The sequence below is a fragment of the Rhipicephalus microplus genome, chromosome 7, assembly GCF_043290135.1.
Source record: "Rhipicephalus microplus isolate Deutch F79 chromosome 7, USDA_Rmic, whole genome shotgun sequence".
Classification (NCBI taxonomy): domain Eukaryota; kingdom Metazoa; phylum Arthropoda; class Arachnida; order Ixodida; family Ixodidae; genus Rhipicephalus; species Rhipicephalus microplus.
This window is the reverse complement of record NC_134706.1, coordinates 48,746,397-48,769,318: the sequence shown is the minus strand read 5'-3', so window position 1 is coordinate 48,769,318 and position 22,922 is coordinate 48,746,397. Positions and strand designations below refer to the sequence as shown.

Genomic DNA, 22,922 nt, shown 5'->3' with positions numbered 1-22,922 from the left:
ATCCACAAATCCTCAGAGGGCCCATGTATTTAAACCTATAACCACTCGGGTGCCGCCATGATGGAACGATGCTAGGTTTCGGGTGACGATCATTCGCACTCGGCACGGCTTGCTGCGATAACTCCTGGCATTTTTTTTTCTGTTTAATGCATCAGTGTTGCATCACAGTAAGAAGATGTCACATAAAGAACAGCTGTTGGCTTGGGGCAACAAAAAACAAAAACACGGACTACAAATATACGAGTCAGCCGGCCACGCTCTCAAATTTTAATATGCTAACGGTACATGATACGGTACAACGATGGTGGCGCCACCTAGTCAACAAATCTGCAAACGCTCCTTCTCGTGCGTGGTAAATTGCATAAATGGCGATTGGTATCTTTCCTAAACGTAGTTGATATCAGCATCCCATATAATGTGTCCACTTATATTACGTGAACACACTTGTTTATGATTTTTGCTCCGAGAATTTCAGTGTTCTAAAATGCTATACTCAGCGCTTCTTTAAAGTATTGTAATAGAAACAATGACAACGTTCAAACATGTCAGTGCTTTGGTGGTTAAAGGTTTTTTGGCCCACATTTTCCTCTAGAGTCTGTATATGAACACTATGATGGCGGAGTCAGAGGCCCTGCGGTTCATGACGTCAATCCGGAGTGCACGCCTATTGGCGCAGGCTTGCGTGCATGCGCCTTCGAGGAGAAATCACCACCGTTTGCTAAAGTCGACTCGACTATAAATCAAGGCGGGTTAGGAAAAAACGAAAATAACTCATATTTCTTTAAATATCATCTTCCCGGAAAAGCCGAGCGAAAGCATGTTTGCCGAGCATTCACAAGGTCGATAAAATATTTCAGCTTAACTAACAAAGGGGCCCATGGCCATAGTGGTCCACCTAAAAATAATATTCAGACAAAAGAAAAGAACGAAAGGTCAGCAACCCTGAGGGCTTTTTTTCGTCCAACGAATATCAAGGGTCAACTAAGAGGGCTCCTAGGGCAAAGGGGCATGTTTCACAATTTAAGCATCTCTGAAATGACCAGCATCGTGTTGAAGTTTCCCCGTTGATTCAACTCTGTTTTTTGAACAGAGTTCCTGTTCATTGAATGTTTGTTGTCGCATAGGATTTTTTCTGGAAGTATGGGCATGTTGTGATCTTATGTTGCTGACAATTTTTTACACTTAAGGTTCGTGCCCAGACAAAACCAGGACGATTAATATTCCTCATGCGTAAAATGCCTTACGAAAAAGTAACGCTGCTCATAAGGACCATTTTTGAGCTAATATACATGTAGTTCAGAAATCTATCAAATTCAACAATGGCTTAGGCATGAGCTTCAATAACGCAGGTTTGTGTCAATCTAAATAATCTTTTTTTCAAGTTCTTGAACAGCTTTTCCAAGCAAGGGTCGTTTGGCCCCCGTATCAGAGTTCAGTGCCTTCAGAATTCGTTCCCGGACTATACACGGACTGAACTTCAGGCGAGGGCTGTCGGTTATGAAAACCCACGCGGTGAAAACTGATCTGGAGTTTTTTCCCTGTTATACGATGCGTCAGCGTAATGGAATAGATGCTATAGGGCACGCTGAATGCCAGAGTACAACCTTTCAGTTCCCCCGGCACGTCGTATGCGTGCCTAACATCCTTTAGTTTCCTAAAATTAACTAGAGAGGATTTTGGCGCTGCGATCGTTCAGCGACCATGGGAATGATGGGTAGTACACACATTTGCCTAGTCTTCGTACTTGCCGGCGGCGAATCGTACTTGCGGCTTCGTTTATTGCTTAGTGCAAAATAACAAAAACAAAAACGCTGACCAAGGTGAAATACACAAAACTTAAAAAGACGCTTCGGCTCCCCACACAGGAGCCTTGTTCACAGTGACCCTGTTTATTGCTGTGTTTCCGTTTCGTTTCAAAAGAAAGAACGAACCCTTTTGAACTTCGTTACTCAATTTGAGAAGGTAAGCCTAAAAAATATAATGGGGTGGCACACACCCGCTGAACATTTGATGATTTTTGTTACGTGAGAAAACAACTCAAAGCCACACGAACACACACGGAGCCAGAATCAGGCCGGAAGTACAAAAATTAGACCAATGTGTGTACTACCCACCATTCCCATGCTCGCTGAAACGCCGTGCGTCGCAGCTCCCATAAACACTAGCGCCAGAGTTCCCTCTAGAGTATATTGGGAAACTGTATGCCTAGCATAGACTACAGCGCGTACCTGGAAGGCATCGTTGAGCGAATGCATGCGCATGCGCTCTCGCTCGTTGCTCTCGAGGCGTCGCAAGTTGCGTTCTCTGGCCGAAAGGGCGCTGCGCCGCCGCCTGCCACCGGTAGGGGCAGCGCCAGCGGCACTTGGTGGCGGCCTTCGTCGGGTGGCGCCGTCTGTGGGTGGAGGCGGAGGCGAGTCGCTCGTCGCCCCGCCCCCCTGGGACGAGGACGAATCAGAGCGCGCGCCATCCGAGATGTCGTTCGCCAGGTTGCTGGAAGATCTGCGAGAGACAGTGGCCAATCGAACACGACGTTTTGATTGCCATAATGCTCATGTATGGGGCTTACATTGACACATCACTGAATTGCCGCCGTCGTCGTGATGATCTATCTATCTATCTATCTATCTATCTATCTATCTATCTATCTATCTATCTATCTATCTATCTATCTATCTATCTATCTATCTATCTATCTATCTATCTATCTATCTATCTATCTATCTATCTATCTATCTATCTATCTATCTATCTATCTATCTATCTATCTATCTATCTATCTATCTATCTATCTATCTATCTATCTATCTATCTATCTATCTATCTATCTATCTATCTATCTATCTATCTATCTATCGACAGACAGACAGACAGACAGACAGACAGACAGACAGACAGACAGACAGACAGATAGATAGATAGATAGATAGATAGATAATTGAAGCAATGAGATTCAACAATTGCAGCACTACTTCCTTAGTCAGCTGGCACTTTGTAAAACAGTAAGACGCTGTGGAAGAGGCAAAAACTGCACACGTTGAACGTTTCTACATGGCGATTTCACCAAAGTTTCTCTTCTTTTTAATGCCTTTTCATTTCCTCCTCAGCTGTTTCCCAACAGGGAGTCCGACTTACAAAACAAGCGCACGTTTACCTTAGGCACTTGCCGGTTTAACTATAACAGCTGCTACTTCCGGTAAAATTCGAGACTTCGGCGCTAAGTTAAACCTTACGAGAAGCAATGTTGTATCATAATTAAAACATCCCCTTCCTTCTTTGTTTCCTCATACAGCTTTGATTAACACTGGTGCATAAAAAAGAAAGAAAAAAAGAAAACAGACTAAGAGACGTGATAGAAAAGGGGCGAAGTATAAACCGAAGGACAGCATTGACTGGTGCAATACATAGCTGGATACATTGAAGAAAGAGCGAAAGATAAAGAAGCACACGTGAACTCCCTCTACTCAGCTTCTCTCGTGCTCAAGGCTTCGTGAATTATGTCGTGTTAGAGTGTAGCTTGTTCAAACATCTGGGGTCCTTCTGCACCATGTACTTTGCAAATACCCCCCCCCCCCACCCGCCCCTATTTATTGTGCAGTTAATGCCTCGTTGGCTAAGCGAGAACGAAAAGCCGGTGTCACCTTGAAGGTGCCATAAAAAAGAAGAAAAAAAAACTAAAGAAAACAGACGTGTTGCTTCGTACGAAAGGACGTATGGAGGTTCGTCATCATTACCCTGACTACGACCACTGCAAAGCAAGAGCCCCTGCTAGGTTTCACCTATATGTAACCAGCCTTGTGCTTGCTGCGGCCACAATATCCTCGCAAGCTTCCTAATCTCATCCGCCCAACTAAGTTTCTGTCTGCCTCTCGCTCATTCACCTTCGTTTGTAATCCAGTCCGTCACTCATAATGATCAGCGGTTATACTGCATTCTCGCGACATGCCCTGTCCTCGCCTATTTCTTCTTCTTGATTTCGACTAAAATGTTTTTAACGTACGTGTGTTCTCTGGCGTACTTTGCAATGTTGGTTACTTTCATGTCGAACCCATCTATTTTCTCTCCACGGCTCACTGAGATGAACCTTTTTCGTAAGGCTTTACGCTCCCAAACAAGAGGGAACTATCGGTAAGATGTAGCTGCAAAATACCTGTCTTGTGGGGGATACTGGCACTCTTCAATTGTAAATCTGAGAATCCCCGAAAAAAAAAAAATTGCCCGCAGCTTCCCTCGGGGGAACACTGAGGAGGATGCGGACCATATAATTGGTTAACGGGGTGTTAAAGTGCGACTTACTTGGGTCGATGGCTAAAATGGTTAACGTGGTTGTGAAATGGGGTGTTAAATTGCGACTTACTTGGGTCGATGGCTAAATTGGTTAACGTGGTTGTAGGAGGGGGTGTTAAATGAGTGAACACGTACACACGTATGCGAAAGGGCGGCGCTGGTCGAAGGGACGTCGATCATTGTGTTTGTGGATTCGTTGGAATTCATTTCACCGCGACCTTGGACGTCGACGCGCCGTACAAACCAACCGACGAGCGGCAACTGAGCGAGCGAGCGCCGACCTTGAGTATATATACAGCACGACGGCGCATGCACTGTCAGCTGTTGAATGTTCTCGAAGCGCGACGCCACATGCGCGTCCACTGGAGAATCAGGAGAATTGTAGATGTCGAACGCGGTGTGTAGAGGAGGAAGGGTGCACAGATGGTGGAGGAGTGAAGCGCGCGCGGTGTGTAGAGGAGGAAGGGATGCACAGATGGTGGAAGAGTGGGCGACGGCGTGACGGCGCATGCGCGCGCGTCAGCTGTCGAATGTTCGAGAAGCGGTGCGGACGGCGCACTACAAGGCGCGAGTATAAGATGCTCCGCATCTAATATAGGCTATAACTGCCGCAATAGTTACACCATCTGCCGAACTTGATGTGACCGGGATTGTGGAACTCGCAGCTGTTTGACGTAATCGCTGCGGAGATGCATGAGTGACGATCACGAATCCCCTGAATCGTGCATTAAGGTGTTGCACATACGTGCGCAACTCATCAGGGTGAGCATAGCTTTTCAAACCGCGCCGAAACGGGACACGAGGAATATAGACCACATGGCACAGGCACTGTGACCTTCTCCTTAGCGCCTGTAGGCACTATCAGGTCTATTTGCGCAGAGTCGATTTGCGCTGTGGAAACAGGCTCAGACAACGCATGCCAGCGTTGTGGCTTATTATCGCCGTCCCGTTTCTGCGCCGTTTGAAAAACCATGCGTACGCACCAACAAGCCCACTTAACCACTTTTCTTTGAAGTCCTCCATGGTGGCCGTACCTGGAGTCCGGCCTGGGCCTCTTCCGGTCGGGCTGGCGCGCCTCGTCGGGCCAGTCCTCAGCACCCAGCGGATCCTCTTCGTGAGCCGCCGTGTCTTCGCCTCGAGACCTCACCATGACCTCCCTGCGGGCGTAAACGGCAAGCAGCGACACTTCAACTAAATGAACCTTCAGAGAATTCATTTACTGGGCTAGTTATAGTTTGTAATTTTGGACGGCACAGAGGACGATACACACATTACGCGATAAGCTCGCAAATTTATTGTCAAAAAAGTTGTCCTGTAGATATACAAGTTATGTCTAACTGTATATCCTATAGATACACAGTTAGACAACGAGAGCAGAAAGGTGGGTCTTAAAATGAATCTGCAGAAAACGAAAGTAATGTACAACAACCTCGGAAAAGAGCAGCGCTTCCAGAGAGGCAATAGTGCACTTCAAGTTGTAAAAGACTATGTCTACTTAGGGCAAGTAATAACCGCGGAACCGAACCACGAGATTGAAGTAACTAGAAGAATAAGAATGGGGTGGAGCACATTTGGCAAGCACTCTCAAATTATGACAGGTAGATTGCCACTATCCCTCAAGAGGAAGGTATATAACAGCTGTATCTTGCCGGTACTTAGCTACGGAGCAGAAACCTGGAGACTTACAAAGAGGGTTCAGCTTAAATTGAGGACGACGCAGCGAGCAATGGAAAGAAAAATGGTAGGTGTAACCTTAAGAGACAAGACGAGAGCAGAGTGGATTAGGGAACAAACGGGGGTTAAGGATATCATAGCTGAAATCAAGAAGAAGAAATGGACATGGGCCGGGCATGTAGCGCTTAGAAAGGATAACCGCTGGTCGTTAAGGGTAACTAACTGGATTCCCAGAGAAGGCAAGCGGGTTAGGGGGTGACAGAAGGTTAGGTGGGCAGATGAGATTAAGAAGTTTGCGGGTGTAAATTGGCAGCAGCAAGCACAGGACCCGGTTAACTGGCGGAACATGGGAGAGGCCTTTGTCCTGCAGTGGACATAGTCAGGCTGATGATTATGATGATGATGATAGATATACGCCTCGAAGAGCCAGCACGCGCAAGCGCATTGACAATTATTTTCACGTTCCTAGTATGCTCTGTGAGTTCTCATCTGTTCGTCATTTGCGCTCAACAGTTTACAATCTCAAAGAAAAAAAAATAAAACACGATTGAGCTTCACCTTCGAGAGTTGAACTTGCCGGAATAGAGCCCCGGGCACATCGCCTCGAAGCGTGCCGTAAAGAGAGGAACGTTTCTGCGCATAACCTCGATCATTTCAAGCTATCCCAGAATGTTTGCAGCAAGTATAGAGTTGGGAAGCGCCCGCTATGCCGTGAATTCTTTCTTTTGAATATTTGCGAAGTGCCCACTAAAGTCCGTAAAATGTCACGCGCAGCTTGTAGTGCTCTAAGCAGCCGAACATTCGCGCGATTTCCGTGTTTTCTGGGCCTGCAACACTTTGCGGCATGGTTCGGAAACCCTGCCGATCGGTAGTTGAGGCGCATGAAAACACGCGAGCCAAACATTATGGAGCAGCATGCAGCCTGGAATTCACAATCGATTCTCGAAGTAAAACTGGAACTCGTTCCCTCTCCTCTCGACAAATGACGCCATAAACACGAAGTTCGCGGCTATTGGCTGGTTAGATAATCGTGAGCTGCATAGTCATCGCTGACGGCCACCACGGGATGCCGCCACCTGTCCGCGTTCACGAAGCGATCACACTGTAAGTAAGCCACGTGTTCGAAGAAAGAAAAAAAGGCCGCTTATTTGCGTGTTCTGCAGCAAATGTCGTCTAAAGACGAGAGTTCTTTCTGGAGGCAATCTGGCAGTAATGTCGGGAACTAGGAGCTTGCACAGCACCCAGAGCCACTGGCAGGTGGCAGCACCATGTGATTGACAGAGCGCTTTTTCAGCGCAGCGCAGGAAACACGTAATTCGTGTAGGGTGTAAAGTTACGTATCTATGCATTTGATAGTAAAGAAACACACCACGTAATACTTGCGTATTGATATTGTGCCTAAGGCATGCGTGATATTCGCTTATTGATCGACGGTGTTCACGAGTATGAACGCAGCCACCAGATCAAGATGGTTGGGCGTTGCGGAAGTGGTTAAACTTTCGCCGGGTGGCTGAATTGTTTCTGGTAACAGGCAGACAGACAGACAGACAGCAAAAAAAGAAATACAAAATTTCTTGCGTTGAAGTACCCAAAAAACGACTATCGTCCTTACAGAGGCACTAAAGGCAATTATTAAGTCGACATTGATTGTTGAAAGGGTTTCGAGCCCCACTGTGTCTTTGGTGCTAGGTTTCTTTTTCCAATGTCACGCGATGTGGTTACGGCCACCGGCGGCGGCGGCGGACAACTGCGCGTAACCCGAGTTGTGATCTCATAACAGCTTTCGCTGTAGAAGAAAGAAAAGAAAGTGCTCAAGGTGATGACTCTTGCCGACAGATCGAGGTGACTTAATAACGCATCTTCCCGTCCTTTGTCCTCCGCGTCTCTCCATAGCTTTGAGCGCTCTCGCTAGTACAACGGGAGAGAGAGAGAGAGAGAGAGAAGGCCCACTGAGCATGAAACAATCCCGTGCAACTCCGTTTGTACTTGACGCATTATAAAGATTGTTGCGGCAGTCGATTCGTGAGGCGATGAGCTCTTTCAAAGAAGCCATTCGGCGTTTTGCTGGAAAAGTGTTCCAGGGTTCCTTCAAGGGGTGCAGGTGATAGTAGCAGGAACAAAAGGAGCCATAAAAATTGATTGAGGAGGGCGAGAGCAAAGCGGCGGGAAACTTGAGCTACACATTGAAGTAGTATGCAGACAATAAAGCCATATTAATGAATTTGAAAAGAGTTCCCATTGTCTCATCTCGTAAACATTGAATATTTCACGAGACGAGTATACCTTGTGCGTTCGGTGTGCCACCGGCCAAGAGTTGTTTTTTTTTCATAACTACGCACTCATTTCGCTTCGTCTCATGGCTACAGTCCGTCATGTTGACTTACTGAACGTTAGTAAACAATCCTTAAATTTAAGTCGATAGACAACGTCCCAAATATGCTTTCATAAAATCCTCTATTTGCTACCCTTCATATGGTAATATATGAGGCCAGGCCCATAGCAAGGGGGGGGGGCGTAACTAAGGGCTCCGCCCCCTTCCAGCCCCCATTCATGGGAGGCGTTTTTCAAAAAACAAGTAATGAAAAAAGCTGTTTCTCTCAAATAGTCAAGGCCTTCGCAAGTTGCCTTCTATTCTAAAAATAAATTTCTGACTACAGGCCTTGAAATATGCTTCAACAGGGGCTGTCGATTTAGCCACTGTTTTAACAAGCAGTCATACGTTGGTGACAGTAATTTTCGGGCATTTTTCGTCTATTGTAGCCCCCATATTGCAAATTTCGGCGTTTTATATAAATTATCCGGTGTTACTTTATAGCATCTTTCCTGTAGTACCAACAAAACCTCGCTGTCGTCTCGACAAAGCACCGGCAGCCGTAAAGACTGACCACGTCAAGTTGCACACACACGGCTTGCACGAGGCGGGAGGCAACGAGGATTACACCAAACGCCCCCTCGGACACTTGTCTCCAAGGGGCAATACGGGTATTCATCCACGACAGACGCAGCGCGGTGGGGTCCAGACGACGTCGTCGATCAAGAGGAAAGACTGTTTACAAGCGTCCAATGAGGAACAGCTCTCCGGGGGACGTGCTCTGCCATTTATACTTCTGGCCGTGTCTCCCAAATTGCGACAACGTCGTCTGCTCCGTCCAAACCCTTTGTCGTCTGCTGCTTTCCGGTAGATAAGACGGAATGGCTAAGCACCGGAAGCAGGGTCGATAGGAAGCACGATCACCGGAACGAGATAGTGAATTAACAATGGAAACGGTGGCGCTTATAGCTTCCGGTATTCTCTTTAGCAAACAACAGAGCGACCTATCGGAACGGCCGGGTGGAATCGTAATTCCTTGTCCAGTTCCATCGAAGTCTTGTGACCAATCGGTAGTTATGTATGAGTCATTGCTGACGTGTATTTTGGGCCGCTTCCCATTGATTTAAAAATTTCGTTCATTTCGTTCCTGTCGAAGGAGTTCTGTCTTGAAACGGCAACTGTAGTGCTCTTGGCCAGTGGTTCGTAAACGGGGGATTGCTAAGTCATTTTTGGGGATCCTCGAGACCCATCGTCGACAAAACAAAATTGTAGCATTATACGAATCGAGGCTGGTAGATCACTCTTTCGGATGCGATATCGCGTAACTCTACAAAACTATCGTGTAAGAGAATGCAATCGACCCGGGGAAAGGTGCTCTTTTTGCACAGTCCCTTCGCGTTAAGAGCGTATAGCCCGTAGAACGTTGTAAGAGCCGAGCACTGCACCAGCAATCGCACCCGCGGCCATAAAATCAAAGTTCACTATTGCTGCTTGAGCGAACATTAGTAGGGCTGTATGCACGTGACGCATATTCGCTTATTATAGAGGATTACTTAACCGTTTTCCTCGGTATAAGATTCTTATACACCCAGTAATAGACGTTCCTTTTTTCGCCGCTGCTTGCAGTACAAGGGGCAGTGTTTCTGAGCCATTAAAAAGAAAAAAAAAGAACATCGTCTGCTCCTCACTGAGGCAGCGTCGTCTGCTCCAAACTTCCGGCATCTCCTACGCCGCGCATGTTCCGAACCGGCACCTCGATCGCACGAAGGACGCACCGACTGGGCACGCACTAATCGAAAATGGCCTCGGTATAGCTTGTACCCATATCGAAGCTGTACCGGCGGGCGACGTGGTCAGTCGCGTCCTAGCCCGCCCTTCTCCTCTCCCCATCGGCAGCGTTTCAGTGTTTACACTCACATAACGGCATGGCTTGAAGCGCGCACGAATGCTAAGCCTAGCGCGACGGTTGCGCCATCTTTTTTTTTTTTTTCCCTTGGCGGCGACGCCAAGTTCTTTCGGCACGCCTGTTGGTTAGCGCTTGGCAAACATTTGGGCCGCCACGTGATGGATGAAGTTGCGGCGATCGAGGCGTCATCTGTTGCCTCTGCAGCGCACTTTGTCCGCTTCGCTTCGAATCGATGAGAGAGTGGCGGGAGAGTGGATAAACGGGGAAGAGGGAAGGGGGGGGGTCAACATAATCGAAAGCTGCTCGTCGGGGGTTTTTTTCATTTTTTTTCACGTCTACTCCTCTTAACAATGGACTGCCAATTGGAAGAAGATGTGCCCCTGTTTTGCTCGAAGGCCGTGTGCTAGGCTCGAGATAGTGAATTGCTTCCGAAGATCGCTCTTTCGCTGTACAGGCCCGCTCGCTACAAGTAAATCTATGGGACAAGATGGATGGGATAAACCGTCGCCGGCTTCCGCCTCGCAGCACTGTATGTGTACGTGGTAAAACTTGGAAACGAATGTGTTTCTTCGGAATATCAAAGGTGCCCCACTCTTTGTAGTCGAAGGTAAACAGCGTCCAGACATGCATGAAACGTTTTAGGGGTTAGTTTTCATTACGTTCATAGAGAAGCATTGAAATTTGGTATGTTCTGTATTTTCAACGGACTTTGTAAGTGCGCGGGAAGTATGCGAAACGTCCAAAAGTTATCACGTACGCGTACTTAACTATAAGATAGTGAAAATGCGAAAAACTAGTTAAAACACAGAGGAAAGGTACAGGCACTCGTGCCTGTAGTTAGTATATGACTTGCAATGTTTTCTCATATCTTTAGAGCTGTTTTAAGTTCCAAGATCATTGTACCGAGTCGCCCGGAAGGTTTAGTAGGTTTTTTTTTATACAGTTGCTTTCCATCATTGCTCTGATTACTTCGACTAAAATTATTCCTTCGATGCTCTAACGTCGATCGTAGTCTATGTGGGGGAGCTGACTGCCATCCAGCCAGCAATAGAAAATCATAAGATCGTAACATTTTATACAGTTACAATATTATAATATCTGGGTTTTTACGTGCCGAAACCTATAGAGACACGCCATAGTGGAGGGCTGCCCAAATTTCGACCACATGGTGTTTCTTTTAGCGTGCACCGACATACCACAGTACGCGGACGTCTATTATTTCGGCTCCGTCGAAAAGCGACCGCCACGGTCGGGGTTCGAACCGGCGACCTTCCTGTAAGCAGCCGAGCACCGTCACCGTTACACCGCCGCAGCGGACATCCAATCACGCCTCAGCGATTCAACAAATGAATTCCGTTCATTTTATGCCATTTGTCTATCACCACTGCTCGCCGTTGCAATGTGTTACCGTGACCTTTAATTTCCAACACTTTCTTGCACGTTTGGTTGTTTCGAAAAACCTTTAACACATTGTGACGAATTTTCGTATTGCTGTCCCACAAGATTTTCAATCGAGAGCGGCCAGATTGAGAAAAAAAAGGCCGAAAATTCGGCTAGCTTCGCCCAAGAGGTGCCAATTGAGTCTGAAATAATTGCAGAGCTGGACAACCTCCTTCTTTTCCCCTCGGTTTTCTGTCCCTTCCCCTACTATTTTACTTTCCCGTTGTATTTTCCAGTTCCTTCTGTACCTTTTATCTATTTCTACTTATTTTTGTCTTTTTTCCCATTTTTTTCTTTTCTTTTTCGCCCTTTCTATTTCTCGCTTTTTTTTCTTTTTTCACTTCTCATGTGTGATTTGTGTAGACGCATTTCCCTACGGCCATAATTGTAATTTCCGCCCTTTACATATGATCAAGTTGCTCGAAGAAGGATAAAAAGAAGACTTCACATTGAAACGTGGCGCACTCGATATACTACGGCAAGCTATGTTAAAAGTAGCTTTATCAACAAGCAGTTACAAATAGTTTGTAGTTATAAATTACCAACTCGCCAAGCGTTCAGTCCTTCTAAGTAGTTTTACCTGCGTCAATAGCGTAATCAAGGCACCCGAGAACAAAAGGGAGGAAGATTCGCGTTGAAGTCATTACCGAGGCGCTCGAAGAATAGGAGGACGAAGTATTCTTGGCGCGGACGCACGCTCAATATGCGACATTTGGCTATGCGGTTTTGCCTGAGTGACGCCTAGCGACGACGCCAGCATAAAACAGCTCCCCCCCCCCCCCTGAAGTGCTCCGTGTTTAATGAGTAAATTTTCAGAACAATGTGTAAAAGCATGGCCGTCACCAGGACATAGCAGGAACCACTCCTATACTGGGTCACGCTGACACTCGACACTCACGCTTCACCTTGACGAGGAAGCCCGTCAGTCCCGCCCAGGCGCGTACCTAGAAATGTTTTTCGGGGTGGGGGGGGGGAGGCATCTTCTCAATTTTGGGGAGGGAACCCCTTTGAAATGGTCATTTTCGCTCTGTATGTCACAGCCAAAAAGAGTATCTAAGGGGGGGGGGGTCACGGGCCTGGTGTTCCAACCCCTGTCTACGCCCCTGGTCAGGCCTGGACATTCGGCCAGGAACTGTACTTTGCTCGTTGATGCCCGGTTGTTCTCTCTGAGGCTTCCGTCTGACCACGTGTCTTGAAGCTTGCTCACATTTGGCGCCCAACGTGGGGTCCGAATCCGCGACCTTGAGATTGAGAGTCTCATGCTGTACCGACTGTGCTAGGTGGGCCTTCGTGTTACTTCATCTCCGCGGCTATTTCCGTCAACGATTCCCAACTCATGCGAACAGTGAGCTTTTTTTTTATATCTGTATTACGCTGTGTTTGGTCTCACATCCAGAATTGGATTTGCGCAAAGTATCTTCTGGAGACCTGCTGAAGCTTGCGCACATCAACAAATCAAATTCAAGATGAAGTTCAAAAGCGGGCCTTCCTACTGAAATCGTTGTCTTTACCTCCTGGCTGTGCTTGTTTCAACAACGTGTAATTGACCAACATGAAATTATACATACGTAAATAATGTGAAAATATGTTATCCCACCCTTTATGCAACGTCTCCTTCGGAGGCCCTCAAGTAAGTAAATTGAAGAAATAACCCAGATAAATTCTAGGGCGAGCAGTGCATACCAACGGTCACAAAGATACCATACCTAGAAAGTGGTGATGACGTCACGAGGACATTTCACGTGGCAGCCTCGTGTATGGCCGGAGACGGCCGGTAGGTGGCGGTAAGTGGCGCGGGCCGCTCGGACTTCGCACCTGCGCAGAAGAAAAAAACACGGAGAGAGAAGATGATTAAGCGAGTGATAGGCATTGCAAAAAACGACATTCCAGTAGCAACAAATTATCCGTGACGATTATTTGATCGATCGATTAATCAATCAATCGAACGATAAGCAACAAATCTAACGCATGAACATTGGTACACCACTAAATCACAGTGTTAAAATTAAACAAAAACATTGCTGCCGACAGCTAATATTACTAAACGGTCACTTGTTCTGTCCCAACAAGCGAGAACTTTTCATTCATTTTAATCATGTTTTTACACCTGTATCATGATTACTACAGATACAGCCAGTTATACTTAGCTGCTATTATTATCGATTAGTTATCATGAACATTAGCTTAGAGTTAGGTGATAATGAACATCACTTAGCATACAGTTGGCAACAGTGTCGTGCCTCAGCCGAGACTACCAAAGGCTGGCCAACACTAGCTGTCCTTTAACCAACACAACCAACGCTAGAAGCCCGTGTACTATGCGATGACATTGCACGTTAAAATGTATCACATCATCAAAATTTCGGGAACCCTTCATAACAAAGTGCCTCATAATCACGTCGGGATTGTGGCATGTAGAACCCCAGAAAATATTACTGATATCAGAAACTTAACTGCACAGCAAAGGCGAAATATAAAGAAATCATGCGTGTATTACAGTGAAGACTGTCGAACAGGTAATCACGCTACCGGATACGTGAAGACAAGCGCACTTGTGTGACTTCGTTGCAACAGCCCTCACTATCATCCAACGAGCTTGCGTTGTTTAGAAAGTGAAAAAAAAAAAAACACAGCTCAGCCGCAAAGGTGAAGCAATGAACGCGATATAGTAACGAATTGGAAAGTCATGAGCGAATTGGAATTGGAAAGTCATGAGTTTCCCACTATATATATATATATATATATATATATATATATATATATATATATATATATATATATATATATATATATATATATATATATATATATATATATATATATATATATATATATAGTGGGAGTAATAATTCAATGGGCCAGTTAGTCTTTGTGAAGGTATGGGATATGGCACAAGGGGAGCGTTGTCAACAAGGATAAATATATTTATTTCCCAACAGTTTCAGGAGGGGTCCTCCCTTCATCAGGGAATGATTTATATATATATATATATATATATATATATATATATATATATATATATATATATATATATATATATATATATAAGGGTATACATATACCGCGAGTGACGGCGAAGCCGGCGGCAAAATCCAGCCGAGAATGTCAATATATTAGCTATCGCAATAAAAACTGACGAACTTGCATGCCGTGCTTGAAACATAGAAAGCAGATGATTCTGAAGAATAATGTGGCTGCTTCTAGGTTGGACTTGGGTGACGCAGGATCTAGGCTTCTTCAAGGTTGTTGCCTGGCTTTATCTAGAGGATCCTACGGTGTTTCTCTGAATTGCTTTTTCGCACTGAAATCAAATCAAAATCAAATCAAAATCTTTATTTGTCGCAAAACCGAAATGTTCGAATTAAACCCCAGATAGCCACAAACGCGACGCCCATGTCCAAACTTCAGAGAGAAAAAAAAAAAAAAACTTGCGGCGTAACCAAGCATTCGAACCACCCATATACGGACACGTAGTCGTTGGCGAGAGCCTTCCATCGCTTCGGGGTCTTCTGGAAGCCGCCGTTGCATTTTGGGTATCTCTTAGATATACTCTCGTTGCACGCACCACTGGAGCACTACGAACAGATAATTCAGCGAAAGAGAAACATGCCGCCGCCGTGTTTATCGTTGGTTTAATCCCGACGGTTGATTAAAGCTTTGCTCAATTACTGGTTACGACTGTCTAGAAACGTTACTCGGAGTTCGCAGGCCACCGTCACTCCTCTACCCATCTCAATTTTTGTGAGCGTAAAGTTGAATTGTGATGACATCTTATCGTGACTGGCGCGCGGTATGTTGCGGTATTTACGAATAAAACAAAATATCTGTCCGCGAGATTCTCACCCCCTGGTGGGATTTCACAATACCGACACGCGAGGATCTATCTATCTATCTATCTATCTATCTATCTATCTATCTATCTATCTATCTATCTATCTATCTATCTATCTATCTATCTATCTATCTGTCTATCTGTCTGTCTGTCTGTCTGTCTGTCTGTCTGTCTATCTGTCTATCTGTCTATCTATCTATCTATCTATCTATCTATCTATCTGTCTGTCTGTCTGTCTGTCTGTCTGTCTGTCTGTCTGTCTGTCTGTCTGTCTGTCTGTCTATCTATCTATCTATCTATCTATCTATCTATCTATCTATCTATCTATCTATCTATCTATCTATCTATCTATCTATCTATCTATCTATCTATCTATCTATCTATCTATCTATCTATCTGTCTGTCTATCTGTCTGTCTGTCTGTCTGTCTGTCTGTCTGTCTGTCTGTCTATCTGTCTATCTGTCTATCTATCTATCTATCTATCTATCTATCTATCTGTCTGTCTGTCTGTCTGTCTGTCTGTCTGTCTGTCTGTCTGTCTGTCTGTCTGTCTGTCTATCTATCTATCTATCTATCTATCTATCTATCTATCTATCTATCTATCTATCTATCTATCTATCTATCTATCTATCTATCTATCTATCTATCTATCTATCTATCTATCTATCTATCTATCTATCTATCTATCTATCTATCTCGTCTTCTGCCTGCTTGTTGATTAGGAAGAAAAATAAACAGAAAAAAAAGAACAAAGACATGGAGTCACTGTCACTTCGTACACGCTTCAGGCGCCATTAACATGCAGATTAGCTCATTTCTTCCTTCTGACCTTTTTTTTTCTTTTTCGTTTCACTAACCGCATTTCTGCTATGGCGTAGGAACTACTCCCCGCGAGAGACTTCCAGTATGATCACCTTCTTCAACAGAACACCGTACAGGACTAAAGCACGATGTACTACACTCGCATAAACCATTACCGACGGCCTTGTTTTAACACCACTTTCTTCCTTTTCTCGTTACGTGTCCCAGAGCGCGCTGGATCTATTCGCCACGATCGCTTCATCATAGTGTCATGACCTTCGTATTCATTATTCACGAAGACCTCCGGAGTTCGGACCGCGAAGTTCCACAATGACGCTGCGGTCGCCTCATGAATACCATTTCCCCAACCGAAACGGTTTCCGACGAATGACTGTGCGAGTGCCATTAATTTACACCCTTCCCCGCTCCCCACTAGTCCGTTCTTTCACTCCCTTCAAACACGCTCCCTGCTGTTCCTCTGACCCGGGTTTACTCCATGAACATGAACGGATTCAGCAATGAATATCTCTATAGGCGAATAGAACGCCGATAGAATAGAATCGAAAGCGCACTACTTCATCTGCGGACGGTTCAATCACCAGCGGAACAAATCTCTCCATAATTTATTACCGGTTGCGATTGTAAAAAAAGAGAAACAAAAGAGGACGCTTATCGAGAAACCGTATGTCAACGTCTTTCCGCGGCGTTTGCGGGAAGCGCTGACAGGCTTTCTGCTTCGTCGCGATGAGTAATGACGTTTGTCGTGACGTCACTCACTTTAGCGTTTCGACAGAGAAACACGTTGAAAGCAAAGCGCCACTAGGCTCGCGACGTCTAATATGTGTCTCGTAGTGGCCCAGAGTTTCCTACAACAGTTACTAGAGGGAAAGCTGGCGCTGCGATTCTTCGACTACCATAGAGCGATGTGTAGTGCACGGATTTGCCTATAGTCTTCGTGCTTGCGGGTTTTCAACGTGCTTGTGGCTTTGCTTATGGTTGTGCTTTGGCGTTTGTTTCCGAGAGAAGATTGGAACTTCGTGAGCTGATTAGAATTGATGCACCTAAAGAAAGGGTGAAGGCGGCGGAGCTAAACTGCGTCACTGTTGAACAAAGGGGAGGCAGGCCAGACGAAGCAAAAAGAACGAAGTTTAGCTCAATCCGTGTATTACCTATAATTGCCGTGCTGGCTGGAGCGTCACGTGTCGCAGCTCTCGCAGGCGCTACTACTAAGTTCATTTTGGTATTTTTATAGGAAACTGTACGGGTACATGCAACATCCGCGTTGAAGGGCACTGGTGCATCCCTGGGGTTAACTTCGTGTTTCGTTGCTCTGCCGAAGCAGATCTGAGAGGCCATGTAGCAAATGACGCGTGGTTCAGATCTTTTCCGCCAGGTGCCGCTATGGCCTCAGCTGCTCCCGAAAAAAAAAAGCCATCTCCGCATTCAATGAATTCGTTCATTTAAATTTCGCTAAATTGTCCTGAGAATTAAATAGCCATTACCTCGTGATTAACAAATACTACGATATCATACGCGTTCGATATTGCTCTTGACCTATCTATCATCATACCTATCTATTCAGTACCCGTTATCTTTTTAGCAACCTGTTTTCTGAGCATTCTGAAGATCGGAAGTGAGTGCTTGTCCGGAAGTGCTCAGAAAAGAAACAAGAATGTCGCTCACTGGTTGTGGCACTGAAAAAAAGCGCGGAACAAAGGCAGTACGAGGGGGGGGGGGGTGAGGCGTCATTGGGTCGTGAATAATTATTTACCGTAAGAACTGAAAGTCGCCACCACCATCAACAGCCTTGCTACGCCCACTGCAGGGCAAAGGCCTCTCGAATGACCAGCGAATCAACCCGGTCTTGTGCTTTCTGCTTTTGTGCTCTTGTGCTTTCGTTATACCTGCGAACCATTTATTCTCTTCGGTCCACCTAACTTCCTGTGTCTCCCTTGTGCGTTTGCCTTTTTTGGGAATCCAGCTAGTTATTCTTAACGACCAGTGATTATTATGCCTACTTGCTACGTGCCCAGCCCATGTTCATTTCTTCTTCTTGATTGCAACTATGATGTCGGTCACCCCGGTCTGTTCCCTGATCCCCTCTGTTCACTGAAGACAGTTATGATTTCATATGAAGACGCGCGTGCGCGCGCGCCCGCACGCACACACAGACACACACACACACACACACACACACGCACACACACACACACACACACACACACACACGCACGCACACACACACACACACACACACACACACACACACACACACACACACACACACACACACACACACACACACACACACACACACACACATGCACACAACAGTGATAGTTCATCGTCTGAAGCAGGGTACATACAAGGCATGGACGTGCGGCTTCTGTGACGTAGCGCTTTAATTAGGGAGGCCTAAATGTGATAGGCTGATAAAACCACCAAGCCTGCGCGGAACGCGAAAGCACAGTCACAGCCAAAGGTGGAGGAGTGGCCTTGCTTGCTTGCTTGTTTCTCGGTGTTAAATCTTACCCACTATGGTGGATTGACCAAAAAGTTGGCGGTAAATTTAAATGAATCCTCACGAACTATTCAGAGCCTTTTTCAAACACTATTAGTGTAGCTTCTACACAAAAACTTGCAGGGTATCGACTACACCATAGCTCATGATAATTTTTGTGTAGTATATGGAGACAATCCCCACGCCATCCTTCGTCGTTCTTCCCAGAAGTGTGGTACACGCTACAAAGCTGCAAATCATTTCGTGCAAGATTTTGATGCTGTGGCTCACGACGGTGAATAATTATGCCTAGAGCTATTGTAACAGGGTTGTACCATTCGACGGCCCACTCGTTATGCAATTCACTGTGCGTGACGCCTAGCTGTTTTGTTCTAAAGCGCTTTATTACACACAATAATGTGATTATTTTACGGCATGAAGCCTGCCTACGGTCAGGCAGGCTTCACCGGCGCAGCTAAGTGGTAGAACTCTGTGCTGGCCCGCAGGGAACCTGGGTTCAAATCCCATTTTGTCCTTGGTGTTTTCTATTAGTTTTTTTTTCTCTCATTTGGCGAGACGGTGGTCACGGACACAGGTAGCGGCAGCGGTGAACAAATACAGTGCACGCCCATGTTGTGATCTCGTAACAGCTTTCGCTGTAATTGATGGGGTACAACAGGAGAAGGGGGATTTCATTGACGTAGGATACACCAGAGTAGCGTTGAAGTTCTCAGCGGCGAGCTAACGTTGAGGACTAACTTGATCCGCTTGATGATAACAAATTGGGAGTTTGACAGCGGCGACCTTTTGATGTGTACGTACTCGCTGGGAAGCCGACAGCTACGATTCTTCGAAGGTATACGCGTCGGCAAGGCTTGGCTGCAGAGCTCGCCCAAGTTGGCGCATTTGTCAGAGACGCGCAACCATTTCAGGGCCCCCAATTAATTAGGTTCAATATAAGCCTTTTGAGATGCGCATTATCACAGTAGTTACAGGAGATGCAAGAAAAAAAATGTGTGCTCACAATTCGCAGTAAAATTGATTAGTGATTGATTAAAGGTTGTCATACATTATGGTTCGTAATTAGGTTATGATGTTCATTATACGTGTCCTGATGCGTGCTATAAAATTGTGTTTTTACAATGATGTTATACCATATTTATGCTTCAGTTTTCCACTTTCGTTTATAATTACGTGCATTGTAATTATAATATGTATCTATTATATGCGTTTTGATGTGCGCTATGAAATTATGTTTCAGTAGTGATGGTGCCTTCTCTTATGTATTATGTTTAAGTAATGTATATTTTTGCCTAACCTTGTTTCAATTCACTCTTGTAATGGCCTGTCAATGAATGAATGAATGTATGTATGTATCTATGAATGAATGAATGAATGAATGAATGAATAAATAAATAAATAAATAAATAAATAAATAAATAAATAAATAATGTGGTGCTACTGTTTAACGTCACTCAGTACTTATTACATAAAATACCTTGATGGGATAGACATGTGCAACATACCAAAATTCAAATTCTCAATGCAAAACTAAAATAAATGGCCTAATTATGCGAGGTGAGCGAAGAAGCTGCCTCAGCGAACAACGGGAACAGTGCGACTACTTCTGCTAATTCTTCGTTCACAGGTTGCCTAGCTTCCTTGATTCTATCAGATTTAAGTAATAAATATTAACAATGAACGGAAACTACACACAGCAGAATAACCCAACTTTTGACGTCGCAAAACACACGTATAGCAGAAGTAACCTACCGACACATCAGAGCTCTCGGCATCCCGAAAATATAATTCGTTTGATAATGAAACCCACCAAATGAGAGCCAACCTGAAAATTAAAATTCACTCCCTACTATACGAAGACACCAAGCCGGAAAATTCCGAAGCGTTGCTTCAATAAAAGCTCGCATATTAGGCTTCATCGGGATGGAGCACGCGCTCATTATGCTGCGGTTCATTAGTATTCACCGCATGAAAGAGCTGTTGATAATTGACATTAGTACATTTGTGTAGTACATGAACATGCCTGACAGTCGTCTTACACGTGAGTGGATCGAAAATTATCTGTAATGACTCTATTCATGTTATTCATGTGACCGCACTGTAGGCATTGCTCTGTATTGTACTGTATGCATCTAATCTAAGTAATCTACGTATTAAATACCCTGTAATTAAAGCATGCCTGCAATCGTATGTGTAGGCAGTGCTTCTGAGCAATTTCTTTCGTTTTATCACTCTCTTTTATTTTCTTTTTCTTGCTCTTGAGTGTTGTTCTTTATTAATGCGATAATGATGTCATAGCTGGCTCTCACGTAGCCTACGCTATCGCATTTTAATTAAAGAAACAAATAAAAAATCCCAGAAACAAGCGCTTGGACTACTCGCGAATTCAGGCGCATCGCTTTTAATGTCTAGTCTTAATCTTTTAAAATGATTACCTGTAATGCCAGATATTTTACAATATTTTCTTTAGATCTTAGACAGCCAAGAAGATTTTCGCAGGCTTCAAAAAGCCTGCAAACATATTCTTCGATGTCTAAGATCGCTACTACCGAAACTTTCATTTCATTATCGCTGCTTTCATCTAAGTACGCTACCGCCGCCCACGTTCGTCAGTCTGGTAAGGTGAGTTTATTTCCTTAAGCACCACTTTATTCAAGTTAATAATGAGAACTAACAGAATAGTGCCAAGAAAAGTACATGGGATATTGTTAGTAGTAGTTGTACTGCGAACGTGAATAGAGAAAAGTGTACGGAAACATGCGACATTCCGAAGCTGCGACCTTCCAATAAAGCTTCCGATGCTCTACCAACTGAGCTACCACGGCCCTTCCCGCCGTTCACTTTATGGGGCATGCATGTGCATTTAAACGTGGGAGCATCAGTCAGCGGCGCCAGTAGCCATGACGGAGAATGTGGACCGCATTTTTATGCTTTTTGGCATGACGTAGCAAGTGCTGTTATTACGAGCTGGCAGCTGACAAATAATACCTCGCAGACTACCTGAAGGCATCAAGTCTGCCAGAACGAGACTCTCGCTACGAATGAAGGAAAGAAGGGAACTTACCTTAAGGGCTCGTTTTTGATTGTTAGACACAGTAATAATGAGAAGTAAAAGGCAATAACGCCAAGGAAAGTATAGCGCATATTATCAGTAGTAATTGTAACGTAAATTTGAAGAAATGAAAATAGATCAAAGGATAACTTGCCGCGGGCATGCAGGAATCGAGCCCGCAACCTTCGAATTGCATAAGGGTAGTTCTACGTCGGGTAATTTTCATAGGCCAATCATGATGCAGTTATCAAACTGATATTACGGCGGTAGCATACCTCATGTTTTTGATTTTCCCCATTCAGTGTTATCTACACTTTATGTCACGTCTAACCTGGTAGGGCCACCACCACCACGCGAAGAATATGGGGCGCCCCAGCAGACAAATTTTATAATCTTAAAGTGTCACGTTACATCGATAGTGTAATTCTGCACAACAGAGCAGACTTCGTGATCAATATTAGTGTAGTCTTTGTTTTATATTTCTCTGAGATAAGCAATTTTTCTAACATTTTAAAGATCCCTCTTGTAGACGAGGTTACATGCGTTACCGTCCAAGCATTTTACGAATGTACAAAGCTCGCATTTATCAACGTGGTGCTGCACGCCTAGTATTCGATGATGATGATGATGATGATGATGATGATATATGGGGTCTAACGTTCCAAAACATCCGTATGATTATGAGAGACGCCGTATAGTGCAGGGCTCGGGAAATTTCGACCACCTGGGATTCTTTAATGTGCACCTGAATCTGAGCACACGGACCTACAGTATTTTCACCTGCATCGAAAAGGCAGCCGCCGCAGCCGGGATTCGATCTCGCGACCTGCGGGTCAGCAGCCGATCACCTCAGCCACTAGACCACCGCGGCGGGGCCCTGGTATTCGACTTTTTCATTTATAATGCCATTTTATCTATCTTAGATGCACGATAGCAAGGTCTGAACTACTTCTTGTGACTTCATGGTAGTGATGCAGAATTATCGTTGGCACTACAGATACTATCAATGGTTGAGTCACTATCAAGCTATCAATGGTAGAAGAAACTAACGATTACGCTGTCGATATTAAGTTTCATAGTACTATCAATAGCATAAAATC

The 22,922-nt window shown here is 45.0% G+C and overlaps 1 protein-coding gene across 2 annotated transcripts in view; it reads right to left on the bottom strand.

Moving 5' to 3' along the window:
• dimm (basic helix-loop-helix family member dimmed) overlaps window positions 1-22,922 on the bottom strand; it is a 505,350-nt gene that overhangs the window by 20,876 nt on the left and 461,552 nt on the right. For both annotated transcript variants that reach the window (XM_075869121.1, XM_075869123.1), the window contains 3 exons: window positions 13,322-13,430; window positions 5,319-5,441; window positions 2,229-2,499 (listed from right to left, as the gene is read on the bottom strand). In XM_075869121.1, coding sequence (XP_075725236.1) covers window positions 2,229-2,499; window positions 5,319-5,434 — 387 coding nt within the window. In that variant the 5' untranslated portion in view covers window positions 5,435-5,441; window positions 13,322-13,430. The remainder of the gene's footprint in view (window positions 1-2,228; window positions 2,500-5,318; window positions 5,442-13,321; window positions 13,431-22,922) is intronic.